The sequence below is a fragment of the Tachysurus fulvidraco genome, chromosome 1 (assembly GCF_022655615.1).
Source record: "Tachysurus fulvidraco isolate hzauxx_2018 chromosome 1, HZAU_PFXX_2.0, whole genome shotgun sequence".
NCBI lineage: Eukaryota > Metazoa > Chordata > Actinopteri > Siluriformes > Bagridae > Tachysurus > Tachysurus fulvidraco.
Genome location: NC_062518.1, coordinates 10,933,590 through 10,944,616, shown reverse-complemented (window position 1 = coordinate 10,944,616; position 11,027 = coordinate 10,933,590). Strand labels below are relative to the sequence as shown.

Below are 11,027 nucleotides of genomic sequence, written 5' to 3'. Positions count from 1 at the left end.
TACCAAATTCTGCACATTTGGAAAAGAAAACAGAAGCCATTTTTTGGTTGCACAAGTATTTACCCAGTTTTATTAACCACCTTTTAGCTACAATTGTCCCTAATTAGCTCTTCACTTATTGATCCTGAGGTTTATGCTTATTCTTCTCGGCAAACTCGGCCAGTTGTCACCATCTAATGTGTTTTTTTGTTTTTTTTGGTGAAAAAAAAAATCGAGGTTTGATTTAGCTTTTCTAACACATTCCTGTTCCGCTTGTTAATTATAGCTGTAATGTTGCTTTACAGGATGTTCAATGTTTGTTTGATTTTAATATTTTTGTAAAGCCTAATCCAGAACTTTATGGTGAGCATTAATTATATTTCTACAGGCTTACTCATACGGTTTTGAGGCATTTAAATAAGATTTTCAAAGAATCCTGCTGTGCCTTGCTCTCCAGCTGGCAGTACTGGAAACACTATGGCTTTGCATTTCAGAATACTGTGGAAGAACATACCAGTGAAGGTGAATACGTTTGCACACTGAGTTTTCTATCATAATTATGCATCCACCAAGATTACTAAATTATAAAACTTTGAAGTAGTGGACACTTGTTTTCCCCCTTTTCCAGCTGTATTGTTTCACATACCTTCAGATACGATTCACACCCCCTTGTGGCACTACCTGGAATTGACTGACTGATCATATCAATCACTCATAAATTTGACAGTTGCAAAATTATTCTTGCAAATATAATACATTAGACATAACATGTTTATTTTCAAGTATTAGTGATGGAACCATCTAAAATAAAATTCACTGACCTGCTGTTTTTCACCGAGATAAAATTGCAATAACAAAAGTATCAAAAGGTCATAAATTACAGACCATAATATATATAAATCATGATTCAAATAAATCTGTACATGACAATACATCTATGATGAAGCACATACATACTTATCAAATGGTCAAACATAGCACCGACACATCCGAGGATCTACGACGATCCGCTTTATTCCTGTGTGTCTCCACGTGTTCCCTAATCGAGCACCATGAGAGCTGAAACACTGCGACTATGAAGAGTCCTGTAGGGGTTGTACCTGGGCTCAAGTGATAATGAGCAGCTATGATGTATCACAAACTTATGGCAAAATCTTTTAATGTAATGCTATCAGCTCTGTGTTCAGATACATTATCCGGGGTCGATGTTTCAAAACCAGCTAATAAGCAAAGCACTATTTAGGTAAAAAGTGCTATGAGATGTCCAGCTGCTACACTAAACCTGTACTAATTATGGGTTCATTTATTATGCATGAAATCCGGAAAGATCATTGACACGAAACTGGGATCATAAATATTCAGTATGAATGTTGCAAAATAAAGTATGCGTGAGAAACCTACAGCTCTGAAAGGTCAGGCCAGGGAATATCTAGAGAACACAAGCAATGCAGATGAAAAGAATACCGAAGCTCTTGAGTGATCATGTTTGATGAAAATCAGGGTTCAAAAGCAAAAATGCTTGAGCTGCAGCAAAATGCAGAGAGGGAATTTATTTATTAACACTGCTGCTGTTAATACCATTAGGTTTAGTTGTTTTTCTCAGGGTGGGGACCAGTGGTCAAATAACACTTTAAATCTAAAGAAAGTTACTGCTTTTTAGAGGTTAAAAAATAAGAAATTCACTCGTTGCCATGGCAACAATAACATGACAGCAAGGGTGGACATCTGAACGTTCCTGTTCTACGTGCATAATCTGTTCTTTTTCGTCTGTGGCAAAAAAAAAAAAAATCCTTATTTTCCCATTTCCTACATTTTCCCCATTTATCTTATATACTCTGTTCTACTCCTATAATATTTTAATCTAATATTAGATTATCTTGTTTTGCCAGAATTACTGCTCTTAAGATTGGTTCATTTATATATGTTTACCTGAACACACTCCATCCAGATTATAAACAGATCAGTTATTCAGAGCTGGATAAAAATTACCCAGAATTCTGGATCTGGTCCTACTTCGACGGATTCACCTGACTGTCAATGAAACTTAAATAAAATCTCTAGAAACCCCTCAGCCTGTAATCTGTATGCATTAGCCACCTTCTCCTTCTCCTTCCCCTCCATCCAGAGGCAGGGTGAGAGGATGACGAAGGAGAGTTTCTGCTTTCCTGGTTTCCTCTCCTTCCATTCGTTAGAGGAAGTTGTTGGAGATCTGCTGCTGGTGTTCAAACAGGTCCTCAACCTCCGTGCTGTATGCATCACCTTATAAAACATGCAGACAGGAAGGTTATGTAGTACATTTGAGCTAAACCCAAAATCCTGCACTGATCACGAATATCACCTACATCATCAGTTTAGAGGTAAAACAGTAATAAAATAAATGATCAACGAAATTACTGATTCACTCAGAGATCCATGCTTCTAACTTGAATCCATAAGCATTTTATTACATGACATAAATGTCATAATGATGTTTTTGTTGTAAATGCAACTAAACACTAAAAAAAACTCTTGGGAAATGTCTCTCCTAATTAAACAAAACCATCCACTCACCTGCATGACATCCGTACAGGTAGACTCTCCCACCATCGTACCTGCATCTGCATCGCATCACATTGTTCTCAAAGTCAGACTCGGCCATGTCCAGTGAGGGGTTCACCTCCACCTACAGCAAGCAAGGGACAATTATTGGCCCCAGCTATGTGGAGGTAAGATATTTTAATAACCCACTCGTATATACTTCAGCGTACACACACAGCATTTGCTCCATTTCCCACTACTGCTGATGATGGAGGATAGATCTGGCCTGTGCGTTTGTATTCAGAGTCTATCATTAAGCACTGGTTATGGCTGCTATTGTTTTTTTCCAGCTCCCCATATACAGTACATTTATGTATGAAAAAGCAAACCAAAATGACTTTTCCAGCTTTCAAGCTGAAACAATTTATATTTAATAACACACACATTTTTCCATGCCGAGAAGACCATGCATGTCCTCATAAATAAATAAATAAATCCAAGTACAAAATGTGAGTGAAAATGATATTTCTCAACTAATTTTTATTTATTACTGAGACAATTCCTACTCCAGGCATTGCTACTGTAATGCAACAAAGAGCTCTGCTTAGTTTTTATTGCTTCCCACTGTATTACAAAACACAAAACATTCTAATGTCGAGAGATCTGTCTAATCTCAGAGAGTACGGGCAGATTGCAATGCTGATTCGTAAATGACTGTGCAATCACGGACGCACGTCTCAAACCAGTCATGAGTAATGCGCTTAAATGTATGTTCCTAAATCTGGCACACCGCAGCCTGGGCCACTCTTTCTCAGAGAACGCCCAGTGATAGCATGAAATCCACACATGCATGGAAACACCCTCCCTCTAACTCGCTTTATTAGTGCACTTTACAGCTCTTGCAAAGGGGGGTTTCATGGCAACCTAAAGCGAATCCTAACACACATCTGAGCATTACGTAAGGTCTCTGTTTGATCTGCACTGTAAACCATATCATAAAGATGGTATTGTCATTGTCCCAGTCGGTTTTAATGGCATGTTTGCCACCAGACTGCCTCTGGGAAAAAGTAAGCGTGGAATCTAGTGACTAAATTGTAGTGATGAAATGAGAAACGTCCACTTCACTGAACTGTGGCAATAAATGTGTGATGTTAAATATAGGAGCTCTGGTTAAAAGAACATTAACCAGTAATGGCATTACCTTAATTCTTCCCATTACGCTTTTTCTTATTTACCCACTTTCCTTTGTACTTTCTGTAGTGGTTAAATGTAAGCGCTGTGCCTGAAAGAAGTCATAACCAGAATACCTGCTTTTTGAAATTGCTTTAGGTTCAGAGAAGTAGACAAAAGCTGACTCACATCCTTTTCATCATCAGCCGTTTCTCTGAACCATTACAGTAATAGCAGGGCTGAGGAAGGCTTTAAACTGAGTCTGAATCCTTAAATTAAAAAAAAAAAAAAAAACCCACATGCAAGCATGCATAGACTCAATTAGTTTCAATTACTCTCCTTATCTGCACTCTGCATCGCTGGAGAAACCTGCTCCCAACTGCTCCCATAAAACTGAAGGCAAAATGCCATTTTAAAATGGTGCATGACTTTAGGGGAGGGGAAAAAAAGCTTTTACACGATTTCATGCTATTTTTAAAACATGGTTATTTATTCATTTATTTTTTTGGCCAGGAGTGCAGGGGAACAAGGTTATTTTGGTTTATTTAGATTAGATGAATCATTTTCTTCCGCTGTTTCGAGGTTTTAAAGGTGCAGGGTAATAAAAGTAAAGTATTACAGCTCCTGAACCTGCACATGGTGGTTCAGTGGCTAAATAAAGAGGAATAAAGTGTCCAAAAAAATGAGGATGTATGGTGGTGAAAATATACACAGCAGTTTTGTAGCCTATAACAGAATCATAGTGAAAGGACATATGTTGCAGTGAGTTGATGAGAGAGAGAGAGACACATGCACACACATACACAGACACACACATGCACACACTTGCCTGTTCTCCTTTTGTATCTTTCAGTGTATGTTTTTTCTTTTTAAACACGTGTGTGAAATTAAATCTATCTAATTTTCCTATATGTTTAATAAGGAATTAAACACAGCAGCGTGTGTAGTTATAGGAAAATAATCAGACAGGGTTGTGTGCATGGCATTTCCCTCACTGAGTGGCACAACAGAAAAGCGATCTCAAACCAAAACTAAGTTCAAACCTTGACAATTCCTGTAGGTTGTAGGTTTGGGAGGCCAAGAGAGCAAAAATACTCTGTGCTCTCTGAGTGAGAATAATCACATATGCCCCACCCCACCACCACCACCCCCTCAATCTTTCCTGTCAATCACAGTGATGCTAAATCAGTCATGGGCATCTATGAGTTCATGCATGAATACTGGATTGGATATTACTTTCCCAAATGTGTGTTATGCCGCCCTTTCCACAGCATGAGCACACAGCATGGCTGGTTTCATGTGTCTCGAAGAAAGCATGTGATCGTCATGTTTAGTAGCTGTCATATGACTGGCTTGGTCAACTGGTGGGAATTGGCAAAGACAAAATTAGGGATTTTTTTTTATTCTTGATGAAATCAGGAAAAATCCCCTAAAGTATTGAAAAAACAAACCAACAAAAAGTCTCCATACAGAAAAGGTTAATAATAATGAATTAGATGTTTTAATAATAAATATATTTTTATTTATAACTACTAATAGATGTTTTATTTTGTTAAATATCCTTATTAATCAGTAAATAACCACTAATTTAAAATAAACTCTAATTTATTTGTAGAGTATACACTATATATCTCATCATCTCCACCATCTACAGCAGTCTTTTGACCTTATTGAAATGAATAACTACACAATTATCTGAGTATTAAGTAGTAATAAGATCTACAGACATATCTAACCTGTGATGTGGTATATTAAAACACAGTCTTCCTACAGGTGTAATAAAAGAACAGATGTGTGTGAGGTGGGAGTTTACCTGGAAGATGTAGTCTCCAGGCCTGACATCAGTCACATCGATCCACTGGCAGTCAATGTCATGGCGATACGTATCCCAGCATCCCACAGAAATGCCCTGATCCCCCATGTTATAGCAGGAATACCGCTTGTGCAGGCCTGTTGCCAAGGAGACAACAAAGTTTTTTTTCTTCTCTGACCACATCATGTAGCTCTGATGTAAACTCGAGTCATTTTCCTTCCATAAAAGGAGGAGAATTACTTAAAAAGCTTAAAAGCTTACATGAATTTTCCACACAGGTTTGGATTGAGAGCTTCACATGCAGTTAAATAAAAAAGCTGGTGAATAAGTTAAAAAGCTATAAAGCAAATGCTATGCAACTAACAGAGTAAGATACAGATAAAGGCTTTGTTTAAAGAGTGAAGAGTGTTAAGCCAAGGCTACAATATCTAATGAAAATTTAAATTGTATGGATTTTGTTGATTACTGATTAGATGGTCTGCTTTATGACACATGCGGCCGCACACACAACATCTCTTCACACCACAAATAGTGATGCAGCTTGATTCAATTCACTTGTAAGCAGTTAAACTATTTTGGATTAATGTCATGTTTTGCATTTTATGCATTTTTGTTGCATACACACTTTATAGTTTTAATCTTTATTCTGTGCATCAGGTAACATCCTGCTATTGGCTCTCGATGCCTGGAATCAAATCAATTTGACTCCAATTCAACCCCCAAAGCTTTGGAGTCGATTCCACATGACAGAAAATAATTCACCTCAAATCAATAAGTAAAAAATATTTTCCTTTCCATCAACAGTTTCAGTCAACAAGACAGCCAGCGGATATTGGCCTTTATTTTATATCTGACTTGTCAGAAATGAATAAATCAGTTCTCACAATGTAGGAAAGAGGTTTTTTTTAACTGACTGAAACCACTGGTCCATTGGCCACATGACATAGTTATAAAAATACAAAACACTCTAAGCTTACATAAGTATATAAAAAAAGGTCTCATGCCATAAAAATGATAAAAATGATCTTATGCTGTTTATTTAAGCCTCGTAAAGGTGACTGTAGTTTAATGGATCGAAATACTGGAAAATAATATTTTGAAATAAAAACGTTTGGTATTTAGTAAATTTTCAGGACAAATACGATCAGAGGGAAAAAAGAAATGGGTCTTTCTAAAAAGAAAATATTTTAAAATAGAATAATTGATTTATTGCTAATCAAGATGAAGTTGCAGCCTTGGTGTAGTGTAGCGTCAGTAGAAAACCCACCTTCGGGGCAGTATGTGTCCTCCAGACAGAAGCTGGCTTTGTGTCCCTCTGCGATCTTTGTACCATTCATGGTCAGGAGGTCGTAGTGTGTGAACACCTCGATGCTGTGGTAGTGTCTTTAGAAACACACATGGAACACCTTTATGGTAATCTGCATTCACATTGTAATATTTTTCTTCACAACCTGTACTTGTCAACTACATGTAATCCTCCTGAACAGCCAGTATAAATGTGCTCCAGTTAAAGCAGATCCAGTAAGGATGTATTCCATAGAGAGAAAGACTTCTATAAAAGACACTTCTATACGTTGTTCTGGATAATGCTGTAAATGTACGCGGGATCATTTTCATTTATTACATGGTTACGCTTTACTAATCACTACACCTTTAACATAATGCTAATGTCATCAATACTGTCATCCTGCACTGTCCAAATATCTGATAATGAATTGTCTTCACTTAATATCTTTACACCTAAGAGGACTGTAGAGTAAAGGGAAGCCATTAAGATGTCACGGGTGCGATGGGGTTAAGATGGCACAAGGTAGGAGTCTGTAACATAAGTTTATATTTTCATTCTCTGTTAGCAACAAGAATAAAGTAGATGAAATAATTTTTTCGCTCACTTTTTCTAACATAAAAATCTAGATATTTCTATAACATTGGATATTAAAAAGTCTAAGGGATCGTATGTGAATCATGTAAATAATATGTCTAGCATCCACTCCGTAGTTATGTAAAAGACAGAAGAGTGAAACAAAATGGCACAAATCTCTTTTCCTTCATTGTGCTCAGAGAGCAGTGAGAAGGACCAGGCTGTGCTCTCAGCTGACCGCAGCATCCTGACCACAGCTATAAAGAAACCGGACCGTGACGGAGCAGAGCCATAAGGAGAAAATAAAAAACACACATCTGAATGAGCTTTATGGTGCTGATACAGTCAGAGCTGCCAGGAAGGTGTAAAGGGGTCTTTGGGGATTTTAAAAAGTCCTGTATTTGTGTGTGCATGCGCTGGACTTTGTGTTGGTCTGTTTCTGATTATGTTTTGTGTTTAACTGACAAAACACCATCTATTACAGCTTCACTCCTGGAACAAGAACTAATCTTTAAACCAGAATGGCAAAAAAGCTCTCAGACACAAATTCCACAGACAAAACTATTTAGAGCTAAAATCTTTAGGGATTTTGGCTTTCAGACATGCCGAATTTAAAAGTACACATATTCCATGTACTGATCCCTTTCTACCAGCACTTGCAAAGAAAGCACAGAATGAAAGCCCACAATCAAGGGCTTCTCTGTTTATCTGTGTAATGAAAGCAGACATAATGGGTCTAAGATCCTGTTTGTACATTAGGAACAAAAAGAGCATGGATACATGGATTATATTGTATTTTCAGAGCTATAAAGTCTGATAATTTTCTGTATTATATTTTCAGAGCTATAAATTCATCTGTAATTTAAAACAAACTGCCTTAATTCTACCTGCTTGGAAAAACTATTTATTGTACCTACCACTATTGTGTATATCAGTCATGTTTTACATGAGTATAATGTGCTGACTTCAGTCTGTTCAGGATAATTCAGTGTGTCTTATAACACAGAGGAACACACACACAAAAAACCCTGCATGCCAGTTTCTGTATATTCTGGAAGTCAGATCACCTACTAAAAGACAAAACAAATAGAGAATATTTTTATAACTCAGCGATGTTATTCCATTACCATTTTTATTCTTCTTAGAAAAGATTCTTCTAATTAATCCATGTTCATGTGTGTTTCAGCTGTCTGAATGCAGACACTGCTTGTGCTTTGATGTTGGTTTGTGCTCTTACCTGTGGCACTGATGCCAGACCCAGGACTCGCGTCCGGCCCGTGGCCGAAAGTCTGCACGTCCCAGGTTCATGATCCGTGAGGAGAAGCGCAGCAGGCGCCGGTGGCCATAGGGCCAGTTCATGTGGGCGGCAGAGGACGAAAGGCAGCGCTCCTCATGGGCACAGGTGAGCAGGTGAAGAGGACGGTCCTCCAGGTATGCTGACTCCTGGACCAGCTGAGAGTCCAGCACCAAGTCTGGTGCAGCTGGACGCAAACATACATTCAGAAATTCATTAAGGCATTTTGTAGAATTTCATTTTGAGGGTTTGTTGCAGCACAAGCAATTGTAAACAGCTGCCCTTTTGTTTTATTAGTAGCTACCTGTAATAACAGGTTAAACTACTGTTATACTTACTGTGCTAGCATACTAGTATTGTATTGCAAAAAAAATGCACCTTCTGTTTGTTAAGCAAACAAACAAACAAAAATAAATAAAGTTGGAAATTTCCCCACTGGGGGACGAATAAAGGATTTTCTTGGTAAAGCTATATACTGTAATGTTGTTAAATTATCTACAAAAGAAATCAAGGGTCAAAAGAAAGTCAATATTTTGTAATGACATGCTTCATTTCCGTGCATTTCCAGGCAACAAAAAGCTTAAAGACCGTTCTAAATGTAAAAGGTGGGTTTGTGTTATTATTTAATTTGACTTCACATTAAATGAAAAATGAAAAAGATGCAAACTTCTGAACTGTTGCTATTAATATGTTCATTGAAATGAATTGATGAATGAAAAATTGATAACTGACTTACTCTCTGCACAGGTAACACCGGCTGCTTTGATTCCGCCTCCACGAGGACAGTAAACATATTCGTTCCTCCTACACTGCTGGATGGAGATCTCCGTCCCAATACAATGAGTACCAGTGAGAACAACCTCCTCTGCGTTCGGGTTCCCAAACCAGTACGAGGTCTCCTGAATCACACAACATATCTTGTGTCTATCTACAGTATGTGTGCTGTCCAGATAGCTTGTAAGTATTTGTAAGCCATTTTTGCACACAAAGACATCTAATTAAATCATTGCAATTGGAAAGATTTCATGGCGATCATTAGGGCATGCTGATGTAAAACCACATGATATTCACACAGTGGCTGAGAAACTACAGCTCCTACACAGAGCCAAGACTATAAAACCAGCAAGGAACAAACTGGTGAAAATGCCAAAGCAGTTATGCACAGAACAACAAATATTCCAGATGAACATGCCTCAGAGTCCCAAACAGTATCTTGAGGGTTAGTAACCAGGCCAAAGACATGAATTCACTGTCTGAGATTTACTCAGCAGTAGACTAGAGTTGAGTGTTGGGTGACAAATAGCAGCATTCACTGGATGTTATGCCTTTTTTTTCCCCTCTCTCCCGTTCCTCAAGCTGTTAGAAGTCCAGGTTTATAAAAATCCTAACAGTGTTCTCATCCAGTGCAAGTAAAAAAAACAAAAACAAAACAACTATTTTAAGTTTGTTTTCTCTCAGTCTTTGCTCCTTTTCTTCCACGTTTCCTTGGAAGTATGGAGGCATTTCATGGAAAGCCTGCAATTATCTTCTGCATGGGAAATAACAGAAGACTGAAAAAATGCAATAAGGATATAAACAAAGCCAGTGTACAGTGGCACGCTAGGCTATAAGAAATCTGTTCAAATGAAATCTAGTCTGAATGTCTGTGGATTTTAGTTCAGGGGTAAACCTGCTACTGGCCAGATGTGTATGGTGTGTGTGTGTGTGTGTGTGTGTGTGTGTGTGTGTGTGTGTGTGTGTGTGTGTGTGTGTGTGTGTGTGTGTGTGTGTGTGTGTGTGTGTGTGTGTGTGTGTGTGTGTGTGTGTGTGTCTGAGAAAAAGAGAGAAAGACCTTTGTGCTTTGTATAACATCTGAAGAACAAATACACTCCCCAGAATGTTAGATAACTGTAGTAGTTCTATACCTGGTGGGCTGAAGATGCAAAGCCCATGCCAAGCTGTCTGCAGACCACTCTGGCCTCATTGATGCCCCAGTTCTCACTGCACACTGTCCCCCAGCGCCCATCTATCAAGACCTCCACCCTTCCTTCCAAAGGATCTCTCCCTCCTGCCAAACGTACCTGAGAGAGAGAGAGAGAGAGAGAGAGAGAGAGAGAGAGAGAGAGAGAGAGAGGCTTCATAACTTTAAGACTACGAAGACAACAGACAGCGTTTATATAAACAATCCTGTGTTTGTGTGTGTTTCTCTCACCGTAGCTGACAGGCCAGTTTTGGGAACGTTGCAGCGAACAGAAACATCCTGGCTGTGTTTACAGGTATACAGCGGAACCTCCCGATATTTACACTGCCTTATGGAGCTTTCCTGGCCAGTACACTGCACTGAGTTCATATGGATCGGACCCGTTCCTGAAAAAACAAAAATCTCAGTTAAAATTTCCTTTTGGAGTATTAAT

At 38.4% G+C, this 11,027-nt stretch overlaps 1 protein-coding gene across 1 annotated transcript in view; it reads right to left on the bottom strand.

The window, feature by feature from the left end:
- Window positions 1-16: 16 nt before the first annotated feature.
- LOC113649652 (lysyl oxidase homolog 4) overlaps window positions 17-11,027 on the bottom strand; it is a 28,822-nt gene continuing 17,811 nt past the window's right edge. Inside the window, exons 8-15 of the mRNA XM_027157536.2 lie at window positions 10,826-10,980; window positions 10,539-10,694; window positions 9,371-9,533; window positions 8,578-8,821; window positions 6,747-6,862; window positions 5,480-5,616; window positions 2,530-2,641; window positions 17-2,238 (exon numbers count right to left, since the gene is read on the bottom strand). Of these exons, the coding sequence (XP_027013337.1) occupies window positions 2,168-2,238; window positions 2,530-2,641; window positions 5,480-5,616; window positions 6,747-6,862; window positions 8,578-8,821; window positions 9,371-9,533; window positions 10,539-10,694; window positions 10,826-10,980 (1,154 nt within the window). The 3' untranslated portion in view covers window positions 17-2,167. The remainder of the gene's footprint in view (window positions 2,239-2,529; window positions 2,642-5,479; window positions 5,617-6,746; window positions 6,863-8,577; window positions 8,822-9,370; window positions 9,534-10,538; window positions 10,695-10,825; window positions 10,981-11,027) is intronic.